Source organism: Dermacentor silvarum, chromosome 8, assembly GCF_013339745.2.
Source record: "Dermacentor silvarum isolate Dsil-2018 chromosome 8, BIME_Dsil_1.4, whole genome shotgun sequence".
NCBI lineage: Eukaryota > Metazoa > Arthropoda > Arachnida > Ixodida > Ixodidae > Dermacentor > Dermacentor silvarum.
Genome location: NC_051161.1, coordinates 66,369,408 through 66,391,814, shown reverse-complemented (window position 1 = coordinate 66,391,814; position 22,407 = coordinate 66,369,408). Strand labels below are relative to the sequence as shown.

Here is a 22,407-nt window from a genome sequence, read left to right as displayed (position 1 = left end):
TCGAGGCGATTACAACGAGACCAGACTGACATGGACAGACAGACACGCACGCACGCGCGCGCATAGATAGATAGATAGATAGATAGATAGATAGATAGATAGATAGATAGATAGATAGATAGATAGATAGATAGATAGATAGATAGAATAGATAGATAGATAGATAGATAGATAGATAGATAGATAGATAGATAGATAGATAGATAGATAGATAGATAGATAGATAGATAGATAGATAGATAGATAGATAGATAGATAGATAGATAGATAGATAGATAGATAGATAGATAGATAGATAGATAGATAGATAGATAGATAGATAGATAGATAGATAGATAGATAGATCATAAGCACTTCTATCTGTGGATGCCTCAAGCTGCGAGTCAGTCAACCGCAATGTCTCGAGCTGGGGCTTACGCCCCCCTTCTTTTTATTTCCTTCCCCTCGTTCTCTTTCTCGCCGTAATTTCCTCTTCACACTCGCGTAACACTTTTCGCCGTCCGCAAACGTCGCAGGCAAGCGCGCACGCGTGCATGATTTCGGAGCCGACAAAGCAGGCACACGCACGTCTTTTCTTGAACCCGCACGCACGCCTGCGTCCATCCATAAACGGCGAAGGGCTAAGCGCGGAGCGTCATCGTACGGAGCGCGTACGGTCGATGGCTTTTTCTTTATGAGGAAAAAAAAATAAAAAATAAAAGCGCGAGGAACGTCATTGCCTCAGAAAGCCCGGCTTCTCTCGCGTGCTTTTTTCTTAAGCGCTCGCTAGGTTGGCCTCGCGCGGCGTTCCAAAAAGTTACGCGGAAGGAGTGTTGAAGCGTGCTTTCGGCGCTTCTTCTCTCTTTTATTTCTTTTTCTTGTTTTTTTTTTCCCTCGCAAGCGTGTCCTACGCGCTCTGCTGACTGAGTGACCGACGAGATATATATACATATAGCCGACCGCAGCTGGACCTGCATGTGTGAGCGAGCAGCGTCGAGCATTTTCTGCACGACGCCGGCCAGACAGCTTATAGAACGATGTCGTGCTAACGCAGATGACCGTTGTCCACGCGTTGGAACTATACGTGCGCATGTGTGTGCGACGAGTGTGCGTGTGTGCGTGCGTAGCAGTGACCGCTAAATATAGGCGAACACGTGTGGTTTATGATTGACGGCCCGAAGACCTCATCCACCCCCAATCCGCCCTTCCTCGTCTTCTGGACTGGGGACCTGAAAAGCGAGGATCGAAGCTGACCTTTCGTGGAGCTTCGGCTTCGTTTTTTGGCTTCGCTCAGTTTTCCGCGTGGGTTGTTGGGTGTTATGAGCGTCGAATGTAGGCGTGCTCTATGGCAAGCCGAAGAAAAAGTCGTTGCAGAACTCGCGCACGCGTCCCGGTTTGAAGCTCATTTGTAGACCGCGTATATGCTCTTTGACCCTTATTTCTTTCTCTGCTTTCCTTTCCTTTGCGGCCGCACGATATATACAGTGCACTTTCTCCAACGCGAACAAGAAGTGTACGAGACGTTCGCGACGGTGTTTAGCGGCGGCCTGTGTGATGTCTGCGCGCTTGTAAGAGGAAGTCCTGTAACCAACCGACCAGCTGACCGCGTTGACGTGAGGAAATCTGCTCGTCTCTTCGAACGAACGTTCCCTTTGAACGGCGAAGATGTTTCATCCTTTGCGGACGATGAACCGTACGCGATCGGGTCTGGTATTGACGCGTGCTCTTTTCCTGATCCATACACATTTCCTGACGTATGTAAGGGGTTTATAGTGTCTGTCTGTGTTTTGGTACCTGGACAACCTCGCATTTTCATTGAAATCCTGTCTTTGAGAAGACTGAACGCAGCCTCCTGCCCCTCAAAGAGAAGCATGCATGGCCAAACCACTTATTTCTATCGCTTTCGCTTCTCACGTCGTTGGCTCGCACGCACGTCTACCGCTACCCAGTCCACGCCAGGAAATGTCGGCACACGGCCACTGTTTACGAGTATTGTGTGTCTTCCCTCTCTCTTTCTTTATTTTTTTGCATACCACATAAAGACGCTCCTCGAGTGCCTCAGAAATCCAGTTATATCGAGAATCCCATCTCGACGTCCCTGGGTGTTGTTTATACGCGCAGAAGACCAGCGCTGCTACACCTCTGCCCGCGCCGAGAGTCTACATAGCCTTATACTTCCTGCCGCGGTGGTTCACCTTGGGATCGCCATCATCAAGAGCGCGGCAGCGAAGCCACCCTTACACACACTGGCTGAACAAGGCATCCGGCGAACGCTGTGTTCGCCGGTTGCGCCGCGGTGGCTAACGCCCCCGGATGGATTTCCAAATAATTAGACATTCTCCCATTTGTCTTGCGGCCATACGCATGCAGTATATAAGCTGGCTAAGGGAGTCTTCAAGTGGAAAGGAGGCGGAGAAGGGTCGTGCGATACTAACTGCGCGGACCGCACCGTCGATGCATACTCCGTGCAGTCGTTAATCATGCGCGAGCCATTATACATACTTTTCGTGTGTTTTTTTTTTTTTTCTTTACTACTCGTGTTATTCGAGTCTCACCAATAGCAAATACGGACTGGTGGGCGTGCCCCGCATTTGTATTATGTACTTTGTACGGCGCGCGTACGTATACACGTCGCCGCTGCTGCGTTCTTGAACGTGATTCCGCACCCACTGCCGTACTCCTCTGCATTGCGCGCTTTCGTTATAGTTCGTGCGTTAGTATACGCGGCCGCGATCGGCGCGATATCTCGAGGTAAAGGGCGCTCATATCGCACGCTAGCCGTTTGATCTCATGCGGCGTGCTTTTGTGTTTTCATTCGGTCTTGCTTTTTAGTTTCTGCAGCCTTGAACACTCTGTGCATTCTCTTCGAAACGCGCCTTCGTGTTCGCCTGAAGGGACCTCTCTATAACATCCCGAGCGCGCTGCTTGCGTGCCAAGCGAGGGTTCCGGCGTTCTTGGCATGTACGCTTTACAGCCCCCTGGTGATTAATTTCACTGCACCGAAAAAAAATTAGGCTCACCTGACGGGTAGATGGTTTGACTGATGAATTTTAACATAAAAAAAAAAAAACTCATGAACCATGAAGCGATGCTGGAGGTCTCCGGATTAACCTTGACCAACTGGGTTTCTCTTAACTTGCACCCAGACAGACCCAGAGCTCGGCGTACGAGCACGGTGGCAGTTGACGACGGAAAATGTTGCGGCCAGATCCGAGCGATACTAGCCTTTTAAAACGTTGTTGAGCAGCGTTTTATTGATGATCGCGTGGCAAGGAAATGAAGAAAAAAAAAACCTTCAGCAAGATAGCAGCTGATGTATCGTTGAAGCAAGATCACCGTCCAACGATTTAGTCTCTCAGAAACTCCGCTATCGCTTTAAGAAAGTCCGCTCAGGGTCATCCATCTTCATCGCATGGTCCTGGCCAGGGGAAAAACGCTTGTATACGGGCCGTTTCAAAGCTACTGAGTGCCTTACTCCCATGAACAGCGTGCATTATCCGCGCTTTAAAGCAGAAGCTTGATTGTTGAAACAACCTAAAAATCCAAAGAAACGCATCGTGTAAGTATACTTTCGAGATTCAACAGCGTAATGAGGAGTATTTGGGCGGAGCGCTAACAGATATAGGTCCACATCGCTGAGCACTTGCTGCTTTCGCCAATCCAGTCGTTGGTTGTTTCTCCTCTGTCCCTTTCTTTCTTTCTTTCTTTCTTTCTTTCTTTCTTTCTTTCTTTCTTTCTTTCTTTCTTTCTTTCTTTCTTCCTTTCTTTCTCTTGTTCTTTTCCTTCCTTCTCTTCTCTTTGAAGCGCGCAATATTGGTATCGAAGAAGGATTCCAAATAGCCGCTTAGTTGGCGAAATGGTCGGCATTCGCCGGTGACCTTGGAACCCCCCCTCTGTATACCTGTCCCATGCGGCCGAGGTCGATCGCATGCCATTAGGCCAACGAGCTAGTTTGGCGCCAGAACCTTGGCTAGACGCGATGTGCTCGAGCGCGCGAGCTTTCGCGTTTATTTGTGTATATTTTACTCTTCGTCTGCGGTGTATCCAGCTCGCGTCCCGCTTTCTCTGCAGCCCCGAGAGACACGGCCAAAACCGTATCGACGCGGGGCGATTCCTCTTGGCCTAATCGCGGCCAATTTCCTTTTGCCGCCTCATATCGGGGGCTCCGGCGGCCTTCGGCTTTGACTTCCAGGGTTTCTCGATCGTCGGGCCAAATCCGGATAGTCGGAGTGGTTTGGCGGTTTGGCAGCGTATAAATTGAAGCGGGGCTGACGGCGTCGGTGCGCGCTTTCAGTTCCCGCGGAAACCAGATAATAGCTGCGGGGTCTCGGGAGTGCTCTTTGAGCAGATAACGGACCACACAACGACACCTCAATTACGAACAGTCTGCTGTGTATAGTCCCCCTCGTGATATACTGTATCGATGACAGGACATATCGAAAGACAACTATACTGTATACCCATGCGGTGGATAATTACGTGCAATCACGACGGGACTAGAGGCCACAGAATCGCTTCTATAGTCACGCAACTTGCATTTTCCTCACGTGACATTCTGGCCCTATAAGAGCCGAGGACTGACAGCAAAACATTTTTGTCCGCAGATCACTATAGATTCCTGATTGAGGACCATTTGCTGCTGCAGTATCGCCGCCGAAGACGCCGGACACATACCGCGCATTGGTACTGAAATGACGTGGCAGTAAGGTGATAATAAACCATGGTATTTGTTTCGTTTCGAAGTCATCGACATTCTCAGTTACCGCTATATAGGAGTGCCTGCCGTCTGAGGTATGTGGCTCCGAAGTCCTTGTGTCATCGAGCCAGTTCTTCTCTTTCACGGACCATTCACTATACGGTCACGGGCCGCTCGCAAGAAGCCACATTTCCTGGTCCGCTGCTGGGCGGCGTCAAGCCGAGAAGCCCATGGTTCCTCAAAGGATGACACATGCGGCTGCTACCTACTCGGAGTCACTTTCACTCGTCGCCGCCGCCACCGAATCATGATGGGAAGCGTCACGATCGGAACGCGTGCGTGGCTTCCCTAGAGAGAGACGCGCGCGCATTACACGCTACGTGCGTTCGCTCGCCAACGTCAGCCCCAGAGGCACGCCTTTCAGGCATGCGATACTCGCCTCTGGCTGGCTCGTGTTACTGCACGCGTGAAGGAGCTTTCGCGTCACGCCCGCCGCCGCCGCCGCCACAGAGAGTCTCCGAAACGTTCCCTTTGGGCGTCGTCGTTGTCCCGCGTCTCTCTCAAGAGCTGTCGACGGCGCTGGGCTAGAAGCCCGTGCGTCCTATGCGGCGGTGATGCTGTGTCGTTCTGTGATCTCCGACGCCCACGCATTCTTTCCGCCGCGCGCCTTCGAGGTGCTCGTAGCGAGAGGGCGGACGAGCGTCTCCGCGGAGACGTCTAAGTGGCGAATGTGAATAGTTGCGCGCAGCATGTTAGTAAAGCGAAGGATACATGCATAAAGGACGTGAAGTTTGGTTAATCGTTCTTAGGGAAAACCACTGGGTGCTGGTTGGTTAGGCACCTAACTTCACCTTATCTAACTTTATCTGAGTGCGCTGCTTTTTCTGTATATGTCGTAACGGCTTAAAAGGGTCGAACTCCATATCATAATCACCATTCATCATAACCACCGGTGGAGATGACTAGACGAGATAAGCGCCGAGTTTCAACTTGTAAGTTTTTGTATCTCAGCGTCTGAACTACAATTAATGGTACTCAACCATCAGTAGCCGGTCAATGACCTGTCATCTGCCCCTACCGCTTTCTAGTGTATCGGATCTCGGCTGTTAACTCGGTTTGGCTTCGCACCGTGAGACAGTCGAACTGCGCGCAATGCCGGAACTTTATGGAAGTTCATTTTTACGTTCTGCTACCTTTCGAGCTGTGGAATTCTCGCGCGATGCTTCTACTATTTTGTCTCATATACAAGGCGAGGTACCATGTTTGCTTGTTCGCAAGGTGAGGTACCATGCATTAAGCGCTCTCCGCGCTAATCTCTCAGTGCCGTGGGCTCGTGTGTGCACTTCTCACAGTTGTAATAGAGTAGATACTGTGGCGCATCGGAACGCGCAGACAAACTGGGCACGGATTTAAACGCGTAGTCAGAATTCCGACATTCAAATGTTTCGTCAATGCTGGAATGTTTCAATCTGCTGGAAGGCAGGCTTCGATGGCATTGACATATCCGAGAAAGGAGCGAGGACGCGCCTATTTCAGGTAGAATTTCTCACTGTGCATCAAACTTGATTGTTGGATTGCTTAAAATCAATGTTTACTTGTTAACTATGCTTCTGTTTTCCCTGCTTCACGCATACTTGGCTCATAGTAATCTTTCCACTTCGCCTATCCTAATTCGAATGATTCCTTGTGTGCCACGCCATACTCTCTCTCTCTCTCTCTCTGTCATACGCATCATGTGCAATATCGTTATGGTTGTTGTTTTCCAGTCAGCGTTGGCAGCAATGCATGCAACTTGTATATGCAAGATGCTGTGAAAGCACGCGCGCACTCTCATGCTTCAATCATTTCAGCTGCGTCGAAGCATTTCTTTTTCTTTCGGATTTGCGCATATACGCATGAAGAGGATGAGCAACTCCGTGGTATGCAGCGATGGCCGCCCGTGCTTCCAGCTCTGGGCGGGGTCCCCCTTCGTTCGTTCCGCGAGCATGTCAAGAGAGCTAGGTGTGAAAGTGACGGATAAAGGCGTCGCCGGCAGCGTACGTTCGGCATGCCGAAAGTACCATGGGTGACGTCGGCGTGAGCTTGGAAAACGGTGATGTTTTTTCCACGTCTTCTGGCAGCTTGTGTGTCCCGTCCTTGGATCTGTGTGCGCCGCGCTTGGCATCTTCGTCGTTGATGGGGGTGGCTCGTTTGCGGCCGGACGTCAAAGAGTATATACGCGAACCGGCAGAGGTGATGATGAACGGTTTTACTACTTCTTCCATGACACGGGGGCTGTCGCCGCGTGTACCATAATTCTCTGTCGCACGTGGAAGACAGTTGTGCGATCCTTCCGCGAAAGGGGCGCCGTTGTGAATGAAAGCCCGTCCCTCGAGGCTTCTTTTCTGGCGCCGAAAAAGAACGGCCGCCCATTTTCCCTCCTCGTAAGTCTCTCCTCCCATTCACACCTTCCTCGGAGTCGGCGAGTTTGTTTGCGCCCGTTTGAAGACAGCGCCGAAATCCGTGAAATTATACGCAAGTGTTTTGTATGTGTACGTGTGTGCGTTCCTGTAGGCCACTGGGAGTTTTCGGTCAACGCCACATGCAACTCCACACTCTGCGCCACCGTCGGCCTTGAGCGCTCGCTACTACCACATCCGAGCGTCGACCGGCCGTCTTTTCTCTACGCCGTCGTTCTGGCTACAGGCTGCCGCCGCCCGTCTGCGCTTACAAGATACACCGGTTTAGACAAACGGCTGCTGGCGCATGCGCAGCACTCCGACGCCGAAACTCGCCTCGCTTCTATAAAACCCCCCTTCCACACGTCTTCGAGGGAAAGGAACGCGGCCGCGATCGTAGAAACACGTTGGCGATGGCGAGCTACACGCGTCGCGCCGAGACGGCGCTGCGCTTTCCGCATCGACGATCTTCACTGGCTTCACCCGCGCGGTGGCAAAACGTTTCTCCCCTTGCTCGCGCGCGCTCGTCCAATGACGCACGGATATCTCGAGGGCGGCTGTTCCTGGAAGCGATGACCCTGGCTTTTTCCAGGTCGCCGTGGTGGAGTAAGCTCGCCGCCACCGCCGCTATATGATTATGTATTCGCCAGAAGGAGCTGTAGAAGCTGCCTTACCTTACCTGCCTCGTATACGTAGTCTACGGCAAGTTTTATGAGTTTGTAGTAGCTTCTGCGGGCACGCTTGCTTCGTCCCAGGCGTTTCCACGGGCTACGTATACCGAGCTCGCACCGCAGGCACCTCAAAAGGATTTCCCGTGTCCGCCACTATACAGCTTCTTTTTAGGCATACTGTCGTCACGATTTGCCAGCGGGGAAGATTAATGCGATGTGAGCCTTTCGGGTTCCCGACGTCTCGTACGCATGGAGAGAAGCAGCTTGCTTTATATCGTTTGCGCAGGCTGCAGTTTCAGGGAAGTAAGTTAGAATACAAGTAGATTAACCTACGCAATAATGGATAGGTTGTGTACCATATAGTGCTGTGAAGACTCCTGCTGGTTAATTTTCAGTTCGAACCAAGATATGTAGAACAAATTAGAGGGCCGGACGATGAGTGTCCCAACACCGGGGGGACGAAGGAGAGGCTGCTAGTGATTAGAGCTGCAAGGCTGCATGGGGTTGAGAAGAGAGCCGCTCATCTTTGCCGCCGACTGCGCACAGAAGCGCCGTCTAACGCCTGAGTGCGGCACTCACGTGTTCGCCTGAAGCCTCTTCGAAGTTGCGAAGTTTGATTATCCACTTGGTTCAGGCAGAATACTTCTTTCTTTTTTTCTTTTCCAATACCACTTATATCTGCCATGGCGAATTTTCTCCGAATGTAATCTTGTCTTGCGCACGGCGTCAGCTTCTTGCGCTTACGGTCGGCGCACATTTTAGTTTATTACTCGTTACGCAATAAATTAATTGTAGATATTTGGCACCGCGCTGTTTTCTTTTTTTTTCTTTCTTTTTTTCTGGCTAGTTCTTCGAGTTGGCAGAGCAACTTCCTTGATCTCACGTTGGACTCAGATTTGATTCCCTGAAGAGGACGATCTTTTTTTCCTCAACTTTACGATATTGACCGTTTACGAAGCACTTAGTCTGCTTCCATCATCACTTGGGCAACAGTTTCTCCTACGGTTAAGCCAACTTTCCAGGAATGTGGTCGAAACGTGCAGAAAGTCACCAAAATAGCGCACACTTGCATGGTTCGGTTCGATTAGCGCTTGGCTCCAGCTGGACAGTCATTTTTACGTGTGTCGTAAGCTCCTGGGCCTATACTTCTTTTTGACTTCGTGGTTGTAGCGATTATATGGCGAGTCTGCGCTGTTCTATATCCGCTCCCTATTCTCACCGTCTTCCGTCAAGAAATAATAATAATAAAATAAATCTATTTCCGACTTCGAAGACAGCCTTTTCGCAGAAACGTTCCTGCCCTGGCTTCTCGTTCTCGGTTTCCATGCTTCCCACTTTTTGCTCTGGTCTCGTGGTTTCTCAACTTCCGTTTTTACGCCCGTTGCTTTTTTTTTCCCCTCCGACGTAACTTGCAGATATAGGCCGCCTGCACGATCGGCGTAACTGGGCCGAACATATCTTCAGTTTTTTCTCCAATGCGGATGTGTATAGGTGGTGCCCGGTGGCGGTTTCAGTCGGCTTGCGTGTCGCTATTTTCAGATCCATAAGGGTCCCCGTAATTGGGCCGCGCTTCCTGATTGCTTTCCGCTACTCGGTTGTATCACAGCGCCCTACTATTTGCATAATATTCCAATCTAGCTATGATGGTTTTTATCATTGCTTTCTGCACGGTCGTGCAAACTTCGTGGGGTCTCCAACCAGATGAAGTTCGCGAAAATTCATGAAACAAAAATAAATAATAAACATCGTGAATGTTTGCATCGGGACAGATGATAAATGGAACGGTTCTTCGTTTCAGTACGGGATCCGCGTGCTTTAGTTGAACATTGCGTCATGTGGCGTGTACGTTCGCTCTGATTATTTGTGTCTACGACGGTATATACAGTGACAATGGTACGTGCAGTCGGCGATGAAAGTTGAGGGGACACTAATTCCACGACAAATGTGAATGTATGCTGTATTAATGCATAACGATTATAATTTTTAATGCATTACTGTTTTGATCGAAAAGGCTACTGCCAAGTTAAAATTTGAATTAGAGGCTGCGTGTCGTCCAGACATGGCGAGAATTCAGCTTTTTCGCCGACTGTACACGCGTTGCGCATGTCAAGCTACAAATCTACAGCGCTTTGGGCTATCGGAGCCTAGCATGCAAGCAAGGCCAGCGGAACAGATTGTTCCATAAAGGCCCGGCATCACCTTTACTCTGCGTGGGAGACTAATCAGATGCAGTCACGCATTGTCTGCCTCGTCATCCACGTATTCAAGCAAGAGAGAGAGAAAAAAAAACACTTTATTGTGGGAAAGGCAGGGAAGCGCCGCTCGCTTTGGGAAACATCACAACCATAGGTTGCATATATGCTATTGTTCTGGGTATATTAGGCAATCGGTGGAGGGGAAATCATTTACGTCCCTGCGCATATAATAGACCGCTGCTGACTGACGTCCTGTTTGACGTGGTGAGCTCTTTTTTTCTTTTTTTTTTCTTTTTTCCCCCTTATGTTGCCGTCACTGCAATTGTGTAATATAGTCATGCGCTTGATGAGATATCTTGACATAGGCAGCGAAATGTTAGTAGTCGATACTTTTTGCTTCTTCCCTTCGTGTTTGCATCTGCAAACAGCAAGCTGAGTCGATGTTGTTTGAGTTCATTTGATTATTGATTCAGGTATCTCAAAAAAAAAAAGAAACATATTCGAATCTACAGCAGAGACCACAGTGCAAAGTCTGTTTAAAAAAACAAAGTATGTATAGATAAGTTTAGACGAAGAATCCTCGAGGGGTATCGTCAGTACAGGTTTCACCGAAACAAAAGACAAGTAGTGGCCCTTACAGTGTTGAACGATATTCTTCCTATAAACGCGCTCGGTGTATGCATTGTTGTGGGAAGCTACACGATAAGATAAAACTGGAGCTATCGTCGTTAATCTCCCGTCGAAACACACTTACGTCGCAACGTGAGGGTGACGAGCATGCCTACAATGGCACTCGTCCGTATTACGGAGAAGCTCTGCGGGGAGAGCTTTTAATTACGAGCAAACACGCCGCGTACCTTCACCTCGCGCTGCTATACAATGTTGCGAAAGTGCGAACCTCCTGTTTGCACGGCGCCGCGCGGCGCGTTGAAAAGCGTCGGCCCGACAAATTGTTCTCCCGACAAGGCGAAGCCATGTCGGGGCTTCGTTTGTCTCCACGCTTTCAACGGCGGAATGTTTGCCAGTGAGAACCACACACACTGTTTGCAGCCGGAGGCGTCGCGCGACGTCGTACGAAAAGCATCACACACGGGGAGTCGGTGTCTTCATTGTGCCTTCCTCAAGGCCCTTTAGCGTGCGTCCCCTCTCTTCTGCAATAAGAGGAGGAGGAAGACTATAGTCGACGCGTGGTAGTCTTGACGTACGCGTGTCTTGGTGGGGTACATATAGGCGCTCGGAAAACACGTCGGGGCGAATACACATACACACTACACTCCGCGGTGCCGACGACAAACACTGATTGCACAAGATTATCGTGACTCGACCGCATACGGCGAGCGTGCCGGCGCACTGCATGGTTGCGGACAGTTCTTTTCGGCGTGGTCGAGTCGGCGACACGAATTTGCGCGCGCGCTAGCAGCGGCGGCCGACGTGAAACGAGGCCGTGCGGAGCGCGCTCTCTCTCTCTCTCCTTCGCTGATGCCTTCATACGCCGGAAGAAACGACGGCGTGACGACTCGTGCTCGGACACCCGGCCCCGCGTCCTGTGTGCTCATATGCGTCTGCATTTCTCTTTTCTAATTTTTTTTTTTCATGTGCAATCGTGAACTTGGCGTCTTTGCGAGCGCCGTGCGACGGCTGCAACGTCGGCGGAAAGCCGACGAGGCGAGCGACGAATTAACGACGGCATCCGCCGGGCTGTCTGTCGTGCCTACGTTCGCGGTCGTGACCGTCGATTGCTCCAGCCACTCGGGACTCTGGCATTGCCGCTGAGTGGAGCGCGACCTTTCGGGGCTGTCAACGCTCGCGGCGTGCGGTCGCTTCGCGATTCTCGTGGAACTGTTTGAATTCGTTAATGCATCTGGTGCTGCGACGCTCTAGCTGGGCTGCATCGTGTCCCGCGACGTCGACTGCACAATGAGCACGGGGCAGTTTCCATTAGAACTCGCAGAGTTTCACCTTTCACAGTTCCGTACATTCTGGGAGAGCGATTGGCTTCGTTAGTGGCCGGTACACCGCTGTGCCGCCGTTGTCTGGTATGCCGAAAAATTGTCGAATTCCACCATATATAGTCGTATTCGCGATCTTGTCGGTTCTTAGTTGGCTCACGGGACTGCTATGGCCTGTCTGATTAGCCTGGAACGCCAGCGAGTCAAAATTTGACAACGCGAAGGAATTTGATAGTGTCCGAATGACACTCTGGGAAATGGAATGGATCGTCACAAATGCGGCCACATATGGAGCCTATTTTCAAAGGTCCTTCGCAATTTTGTATTTCGTCATTTATCATTGGGTGGGACGTGGCTGGAGCTGCCGTTATAGCCGAGATCGACAGCCTGGCGTGGCGGGTGTTACGAAACGAAGAATGGAATATAAAAAGGATTGTCCTCAGGATACGTCCCCAAAGGTCCGCCATAAACGAGACATTCATTGTGTCGGGGATCTGGTGTCCGGATCTCCTGACGGTGTTCGAAGCGGTGTCGTACGACGCGTATCTTATGTTCGTGTAATGATCTGGTTTCGCGGGGTCGTTCTGCGCACTCTAATCGATCGCTTCCTTTCCTTTTCTTGCAGTTGGAGCGTCTGCTACAGTATGAGCAGTATCTGTCGCAGCTGGCCTCAGCTACGCCCAAGCACCACCCAGACTACAACGACCTTACCAAGGCGGCGCAGAAGGCAAAAAGCGTGAGTGTTCATTTATCTCTTCGCAGTTTTGCTGGAACTGATTATTGTCGCTGCTTATTAAATTACATTACATAATCAAGATAGCTGCATAGGAGACGACCGTTCTAGAACACAGTTAAGAAGCAGATAGTACTTAAACGAGAAGAGGAGAAAAAAAAGTAAAATGATCTGTGTACAACTGCGACCGAAAGAATTCGCGATAGAACGTTCTTATCTCTTTTGGACACGGTGTAGCTGACATATGTGCTACTGCTCCTCATCAATAGTCACTTCAGGCGCACATTTATGAACTTGCTCCATCGAGGCGCAGATTCAACACGCCCCGGTGAAGCCTCTGTGCTTGCTTCGGCGTGGTATAGTGGCGCCATCTAGAATGCTTTCGGGGAATGACCGCTGTTGCCTCAGAGATTCCGGTGGACATCTTTGGGTCATTTTCCTACCTCCCCCCCCCCCCCTTTTTTTTTTTTTGTTTCTCGTGGGATTAAGACATATGACACGCAAGATGATTCAGACCAAAACGATACCAGTACAAACAATATACGACTTGCTAGTGCAAGTAAAAATTCAGCGTGATTACACATCTCTCAGGCACATATGACACGCCAGGTGTTTCAGATAAGCGGGCTTCACGATTCGTACAAATGCTAAACGGGAAAGGTTTGGGAAATCTATCGCGACTGAGTGGGGAAACGCGAATATTTGAGTCCACCGGCTACGGCGTGCTTCCCCGACCGCGGCTCAAACTGACGACAACCGCTTGTTTCCCGACGCCTTGACAAAGAAAGCGAACGAACTGAGAACGAAGCGTCAGAACAGAGAACGACGGAGGACGTAATATATGCGGCGGGTGCGAAAAAGACTTGGCACCCAACTGGCAGCCGGTTTTCGCGACGCGATAGCATTTTGCGTCATTTCCTTCTATTTTTAAATATGTTTTTTTTTTTTGCTTATTTTACCTTACGTTCCCTCGCGTCGTCACGCAGCAAGAACAGCGGCCGCACTTCGCGGCTTCACGGGATGACGGACGCGTGTGCCTGTCATTGGACGGGGGTACTTTTATTTTATTTTTCTGTCTATTTTTTTCTTTCTGGCTTCCTTACTGTTATTACCACATTTCTCCGGTACGCCTATAACTACAGCAACAGCGGCAGGGTCTGCACAACAACGCCTTCTCGGCCTCAAACAAGGGCGACGAGGAGGGCAGCGGTGGACGAGGCCCTGTTCTCAAAACCGCTCATTTACGAATTCCGCGGCTCGAAACCTCCCTGCAGCGCTGTGTTAGGCGCGGATCCCCGATGCTGCATGCAGCCGCCGTCGGAGCCGTTTCCACGAGCTCCCCCGTAAGCGAATTACGAGTCGACCCGTAATTAGTAGAGACAGCCGAGAGACGGATCCCCCTCTCTTCTCTTCGGGCCGGGCTCGTATTATACTGCGACCCTGTAATCGCCGCGAAACCCGAGGAGTTAACTGCGCTTTTAAATTGGGCGCGTTGCTTCAAAGCAGTTTTTCTAACGCTTCGGCTGCTCTCACTTCAGCACCCTCGAATGACTCTGCCTCACCCAAACGGCTCTGAGGGTATTTAAATGCGCGTTGTCATGGCGTGGTGTAGTGCGGTGTGGCACGATATATGATAGGGCGTGACGCGGTGTGGTGTTGTGATGTGGTGTCGATGTCTGTCTGTCTGTCTCTCTCTGTGTGTGTGTGCGTGTGCGTGTCTTATGCGTTCGTCCGACCTCATCGTCGATTTCCTTACATTCACTCAAACGCCCGTAGCACCTTAAATTTTGAATTAGAGCCTGCACAACGTTTCTATGTAAGACGGTCATCTCATCTGGGCAGAAGGAAAGAAGAAATTATAGATAGATAGATAGATAGATAGATAGATAGATAGATAGATAGATAGATAGATAGATAGATAGATAGATAGATAGATAGATAGATAGATAGATAGATAGATAGATAGATAGATAGATAGATAGATAGATAGATAGATAGATAGATAGATATAGATAGATAGATAGATAGATAGATAGATAGATAGATAGATAGAACGTTTATTGTTGAAAAAAGAACGAAAGGTTATCCGTATGAACATTAAAATCGACAAGCGGTGACAGTTCAGTGGGAAACTCAAGAACTGAGCACACAAAGAAGCAGCGCTCGAATTCACACGCTAAAATTGTTCTTACGCTATTTACGTTCTTACGCAATTATTACGCTAAAATTGTTTGTAAGAGCCAATGCCAGCCACCAATCATGAGGTCAGACATAGTATATCTAAGGCGGCCGGCCACCAGCGGAGAACACTTACGAACGATACGTTTTGTCCAGTCGTATCTGTTCTTGCACTATTTTCTTTTATTTCACCCCTTTTACTTCATTTGAGCTTTATCGTTATCCAAAGTAAGAAAAAAAAATGCCTGACCCAGCACCGCTCGCAGAAACCATGGAACGAGTTTTACCCGGGCTTTAACGTTCATTCACAAGCTTGAAACGAAGTAGCATGATTGAACCTCCGTAATCGAATTCGCTAAGCCCGTATACCTTCGTACAGCCATTTGCTCGCGCGCGTCGGAAACTAATGATCGCCGCATGCAGGATCCGTTATACGTGCGTGCACACAGAGTGCTGCTATTACGCTGTCGCGCCCCTCCTATATACACGAAGCGACGACGTGTGCGTACACGCGTCGTTGTTTTCCATCCGCTGGTTCAGCTGCGCACTTTCCTAGTTCCTGAAAGGGCGCCCGGTTGCTTGGAAACGACGCTTACGTCTCACCCTATAGACATACTATATTGCTTCTTCCAAGCTCCCGTCTGTATGCACGTATAAGTGCGGAACAAATTACCGCGTCTGTAACTTCTTATAAGGCGCCCTTAACAAGTGACTGCATGAAAACCGTAGGGGCGCGGCTTGTGATCAAAAATGAGAGAGAGAGAGAGAGAGAGAGAGAGAGAGAGAGAGAGAGAGGGAAACGAACTTTTCGGATGAGCTAGGGCACGTCGGCGTTGGCTGTAGTGCATACGCGAGCATTATACGCCGTCAGTGCTGTAGGTTAATGGCTGCGTACGTTTGTGGGCATTCGTGTGTATGCGGGAGGGGGGGGGGGGGGGTACTTTCGAGAGGGGAGGGGGGTGTGGGGATTCCCCTACGTAGATTGCAAGTAGATGGCGTAACGAGCGGTGGAGAGAGGGGAGTGACGAGGCCTGAGCGCGGTGTATACATCTGTTCGGCTTTAAAGCCACCGGAAGAGCTTTGAAGACACCTCTCTCTCTACCTCGTGCGCACCTATACCTTCATTGAGACTTTGTTTTCATTAAATTTTTTGTATGTCGTTTCTCCGGTGCCGCTTCTTTCTCGTTCGCGAAGGCTACAATTTGCCTGTCAGCGCCAATCATATGGGTGCCGTGTGCAAGGCGCGCGCCTTCTTTCCACATGATCGAACGCGCACCTGGCTGGCTTCCGATAGCTCCGGCGTGGACATCAGACTCGTGGCCCAAATGAAGCTGAGAGAGAGAGAGAGAACGCGAGAAGGAGAGAAATGCTGGGGCGAGAGTAGGAAATGGCGTATTAGTGTTGCTTCTGAGAAGGCGACCCGTATTCGCTGGGCGCGAACAAGTGTTGAGGAACTGAGCGGCGTTTCCTAGGATGGCCATAGGAGGCTCATGAGACGAGATGCTACTTGCGTGCGCAGAAAATGCAAGAATCTGCAAGAAAATGGCATCGATATCAGAAACGCTTCAGTGCCTTTGTAGTGAATTGTGAGGTTCGTTGGTCGTCCGTAATATCATGTGATATTCATTTTTCTCTGGGCAGATAAGGGATGTGACGACAGCACTCAGTATCGGCAGATTACCCTTGGGTATTGGCGATGTTTAAATATGTGATGTACAGCGCAAGTTCGCGCTGCTAACGCGCGAACGGACGCACACACACACGCACGCACATATGGGTACACACACTCACGCATTTGATTCAAGAAAATGCGATACTTTCTGGTGTGCGCCGCAACAAAAACAAAGGAGCCGTCACCTGACGGTGCGAATGACTTGGCAAAGAAAGTGGCAAGGGACCCAGAGGGCCGTCGTTTGCGCACCTTTATAACGTCTCTAGCTGTATTGCGCGTAATACTGGTGCACGAGCACCGCCCTTTCGCACGCATTCAACGCCTCGGGCTCATTGCGTAAACGCGCGACCGCGCCGCTTACGCAATTTACTTTCGGGTTTCCCATGGTTTCCATTGTCTCGGGGCACTCATTTTACGTGGCGAATGGGGGTGCGCGTGGCCGTTTGAAACGAAGTCCGGCCGTTCAGTGTCGTTGAGGGCTGGCCATAGAATTGACGAAAGCAGTCTCTTCCTCGATTTCCGTCGCGCAGAGTGTAAATGGAACGCAGTTCCGGTTCCTCAATAGACAGTTCTTCTATTCCGATAGATATAGTCTGAATGACAGGAAATTGACTCTTAGCCGCTATTTGACGTGACACGCGATACGCATCTTCTTGCTCCTCACTGCGTGGAAATTCTTCTCCCGCTTAGCCGTTGCCTCAGGCGCCACCGTCGTCGCCGTGATCGAGCACTCGGCGTGAGAAATAGCAGTGTATTTTCGAGTTGGGGTTGTTGGCTTTTCATCGTTACAGGGGACAAACTTTGATATCTGACGGAGTGATGTTTCAAGAAAGACACGCACGTTGCAGTATGTCTGCTTCCTTGTGCCCCAGTTCGTCACACTTCTGCGCTGTTGTCCTGCTAGGAGGGAAAGCGGAAATTTATTTACAAAATGCGGCTCGAAATTTGCTTCCTAACTCGGCACCTCGCGTTGACGTGAGGGAACGGGCGCGCGCCTCGACGGTGTTCCACGTGACCCACCGAAGATTGGCCCGTTGACACGCATGCTTTGTAGTCTCTCTGCCTTTAATTGCACTATCTAACACTCGATGACACAACTGATGAAGCTTTCCTACAAAATCGTCCACACGTCTGTCCAAAAAAAAGAAAGAAAGAAAGAAAAAGGAAAGAAATTGTCGACATAGTTCGACAATTTACAAGTTATTACAAGTTACAGTTACAAGTTAATTTACAAGTTATTTTGGCCTCCCAGGTGGCTCTCGTACCAACGCATCTCCAAGTCAATAGCACACGAGTTTCCGGACGGCGCGAGTGCCTCCAGAAACGGCCGACGAAATAACGAGCACGCTCTGCCGGTCTAGTAGCATATATCGGCGGGCTAACGTTCAACGAGACACGAAAATTTGACCAGCTTTAACTGATGGCCGAAGTGATAGCACCGCGACGACCTCGCCCTATCTCAGTCGTTGGACCGAGCTGATATACAGTACATGTCCCTAGCCTGGCGGGGCGCGTTTTCTTTATTATCCGTCGTCCCTCTGCATGGTCGACTGACCAATCGCCGGTTCTGCTATTCCTGAGGTTATTATCGCCACGATGGGCTGCCGCTTGCTCTGACGTCAGACAAATCCCTGGGCCCCCTAGCGCCAGTGTCGTGTCCGCCGAGGGGACGAAATGTGTGATTCGGGTGGCCATGTTTTGGACTGGTGTGTTTTGTGCGCGACAGTTTTCCACTGGGCACATCTCGCTTCCGAAGGATGTTTTTTGAGGCGTGTTTTTCATGAACGTGGATTAGATCAACCCCCTCCTGTGTTTCGCGCCCCTCCATCGCGGCAATAATGGCTTGCATGGACTGGTTGTGCAGGCGCCTCTTGTGCAGGCGCCTCTTGTGGAGCGCCGAAGTTCCAGCCACGGTGAGAAAGATGAAAACTGGATGTGCTACGCTGTGTTTGTGTTCCTCGACGCCTAGTGTACTACGCTCCGCGAATCGGGGCCCGTGGGTGGTGTTCACAAAACAGTTTCGTAGATTGTACAATCGTAATGGCGAACGTAATACTAGCGAAGGCAGCCGGGCAGTAACAAAGCGTCTGTTGTTTTGACACTGTTTCGTAGGCTTACGGACAGGTCTCTCTTTTTTTTTTCCTCTCTCGTAAACCGAAACGAGGGAGAGAAAGGGGGTGTGTCTGTAATTGGGCAGTGACTCGTACTCAACTATCGGGCAAAACTTGCCAAAGAGAGCTAGCCAGCTTCACAATCGTAATGCAAACAGTTTCGGGGTGAATTCGCACGTTGTAGAAGGCCAAGGCGTTGGCGCCTTTTCGCCGCGAAGTGCTAGAGGGAGTACGACAACGCGATCGTGTATAGGGCTGGGTCAGTACGACTTGTGACTCGACCTGCTCGCATCGAGTTATTAACGAGCTAACCATACTTCATAGACCTCTGCAAACCGGCTAGCTGAAGATCTTGCCGTTGGGCTATACTGAAACTCGACGCAAAGAACGCACACGCACTAACACACGCACACACACACGTGCAGACACACACCAGTTTCCGTCCTGTACGGTTCCGTTTGTGCTCGTCGCGTGTATTTCCTTGAACTTAGGTATTTCATTGCCCACTGGCTTGCTCGGTTAGTTCACGGCGCTTAAAATAAAAAAAAGAGATGGACTAAGCTCGTAACCCTCTTAACTACTGGGTTTATATATCGGAATGTCAGGGCACGGTTTTGCCAGGGTGTACAGCTCAAACGTCCCCAGGACCCGCGCTCCCAGGTGGCGCGTCACGGACTTCTCGGTCCGGTTTGTTGGCGCCCCTCGTCGCGTGCCACCGCCCTTTGTGACCGTTTGGACGTCGTCGGTCGCGTGGCAGGGCCTCGACCATCTCTCACGCTTCTCGCGCTTAAGAATGGCTCAGGTGTGCATTATGCCTCCTCACTTTAACCCTTTGATCTATAGATGACATGAAAGAACGTCACGAAAGGGGTTAACTGACAGCTACAAATTGGGTGTTCGAGGAAGGCTGGATTTCGTGCTGGTCGACGGGGGAACATGTGTTTCCGAAACTCCGTGCAATGCTTCTGTGTGGATGAGTGCATTGTTCGTCAGGTCAAGGGGTGTGCAGTTGCGTGCAGTGCTTAGCTTCGCGGCCACACGTCGTTTTCGAGGACTAAGCAGCGCTGCATACTTGTAACAACCAGACGCAACAATGGACTAGGCACAATATGCTTTCGTTCCCGAAATATGTTGGGTCTTGTGTCGGAGCTGAGTCGTGCTTTTTTGTTTTCTTTCCCGCTAGAATCTGTTGCAGCTGATGTTGGTTAACGTTTCGCGTTTCTTTATGGCCAGAAATATCCCATATCCACGTTTGTTTACTTTCTTTTTGGCGGTTACAAAGGTATCGGCAGATGACGAGAACATTCCGCTACTCGTTCGCTGCCCAGTTCACCGCCCTCTCATCCGATTCGTCACTCTTCACTTTGTTTCAGAACGTTTCTTGATTTTTCTATGGGTGTGAAATGCGAACACGCTCGGGTACTTGAATTTAGGTGCACGTCAGTAAGACATCCCAGGTGGTCAAAATTAATCCGCAGTCCCCGACTGCGGCTTGCTTCATAATTGGATCATGGTTTTGGCACGTAATACCCCCGAATTTGATTTAATGTTAACGTTCCTTGATTGCGCCCATTTCCTTTCGCGCAAGATGGCGAAAATCCCTTTAATAAAAGGCAGATTGCCAGCTTGTGTGACCGTTTACATGTAACTCAGTGCATAGCGATGGGGAAAGGGGCATACACCGTTTATGGCAGCTTCCTTGATTTCTTTGATTTAGCCATTAGGCATGTGTCAATGTGACACAAGATCTATAAAAGGATTAAATGCAGTTTGTGTCATACTTATCTGTGCATACACCTGTCATCAACACTCTTATCTCGATAAGCATCCCACGTGTCTTCGTCCCAACCTCGGTGCCCAGACGCTTCACACTGCACCCGCATGATTTGGTGCTTTAAATTCGGCACAACTTGTGAAAGGCGCAGTGCATAAACATAAAAATGGCAAGACACTAAAGTTGTGAACCTTTTTGGTGCATATGCACAGACATTTCGTAGGGCTACACGTTGCGTAAGATGAAACTAAACACAACTGTACGCATCGCCGTTGGTTGCATAGTATTTAATTAACTGCCTCACTAAAGCTTTGCTCCACGTAGATTCAAATATGAGCGTTGGATCGGCATAGCTTTTCTTGTCAATCGTGAAAATGCACGGTAGGGACGCAGCTGCCGTGTTCATTCTGCCACTGCACTGTACTTTGACACTCGTGGCCGAGCTCGGTTGTACCCTGCTGCACGGAATTGACGCGACCAGCACGCGCATGCGCAGAACGGACCACTCGCGGCCGACACGTGCGAAGCTTCGCTGGCTCTGGGGTGGAATCTCCGTGTCTTCGTACAGCCCGTGTCTCTTTCCTTCGACGATAGTCCGAGTCCCACCTCCCTTCCCCTTGCCCCCCCCCCCCCCTCTTCTACCCCCCGACGTGAGCATTGTTGAGCGCGAAGCGCGCGTGGCGCTCTCCCGAGCGCTTTTGCCAAACCTCGACGGTTCGAGAAGGATTTCGCGCTAATCGGCTTTTGGGGTCTGCGCACCGGTGCACGCGCGATTTTCCGTGCGTTCGACGGCCCTTATGTCGCTACTGCTGCAAACCGAAACCAACTAGAGGTCGTTGAGCCGGATCCGCGAGCGCGGAGCATTCCGTAACGTTAATCCGTACAGTTACAACCGCAACTCTTTTGGCCGGGCGAGCAGGAAGGCTGGATGCAGAGTCCCCTCATGGGACAATCGTGACTGTCTATCGCTCAAGGCGGGCGCCTGAAATATTTCGCGGCAGAAGCGCGTGCGGGATGTTATTTCAGGAACGAAGCCCCGTTTCCAGTTTTTGGTTCTGTCATCGCCGCCATCTTGGGCTCGTGATACTGTTAGCAAAGGCAGTAAAGGTAAAGATTAGGTTGAACCAGAGTGGTGGATTATGCTTGTATTACGACTACTTCGCCCTCTTTTTGCGAACATAACTTTAGTTTGGCCATACCTGGCCCTTGCGCCACTGAACACTGTACATCACGTCATCATCATCATCGTAATAACTTTAGCTAACCAAAAACAGCGTAATGGTGAACGACGTACCAGAGCGTATGTTGGCAGATTTAAAGGAGAGCAGCTAGATCAGGATAATGATTAATATCTAGATCAGTAGCGCTCGTGGCGACATCTCGCGGTGTTCCGGTCACTTTCTTCCGGTGGCTTACTGTATACCACTCATCATGCTGCTGTCCACACATTTATGCCGGCAAATAAAACCGTTATCTATTCAGCGATCGCGAAAGAGAGGGTGATTCTGAAGAGGCGCTATTTTCTGCAACCTTTAGGGAGCATGGTAGAGTCTAAAAGTGATTCGCTGCTGCAATTTCCCTCTGCTCTAGCATCGCTATCGTCTCTTATCACGTATTCGGGCTGTTTGTAAACATGCGTCCTCGGAGCTCACACATCGCTTGCTCACCACCGCAGTTTCCCACGCGTTCTGTCTGCGCTGATCGAAAACGGCCCAAACCATGACCCGTTCTTGTAAAGATTTTTCTGGCTGCTGCCGCTGCTGGCACGATGTTATTCAGGTAAAAAGTTTATGCTTTAGGAATCCTGAATGTTGCTTAGATATCTTGGATGCTTTAATCGGTACTGGTCATCGTATGGCAGCGGAGAAACAGCTGCCTTCCGTGCTGGATGCAGGCTGCATGACCAGGTAGCCATTTACGCTTATTCTAATTGATTTTGGGCTGGTTGTGTTGAGCAGGACGCCTGTCAGGGGTTTTTTATATTTATTTCTAGAAATTGGTCCAGGGTGAT

General features: G+C 50.1%; 1 protein-coding gene across 5 annotated transcripts in view; it reads left to right on the top strand.

The window, feature by feature from the left end:
- Positions 1–22,407, top strand: part of LOC119461370 (rho GTPase-activating protein 20) — a 683,025-nt gene that overhangs the window by 623,735 nt on the left and 36,883 nt on the right. For all 5 annotated transcript variants that reach the window (XM_049672559.1, XM_037722657.2, XM_037722656.2 and 2 more), the window contains one exon: positions 12,554–12,664. In XM_049672559.1, coding sequence (XP_049528516.1) covers positions 12,554–12,664 — 111 coding nt within the window. The remainder of the gene's footprint in view (positions 1–12,553; positions 12,665–22,407) is intronic.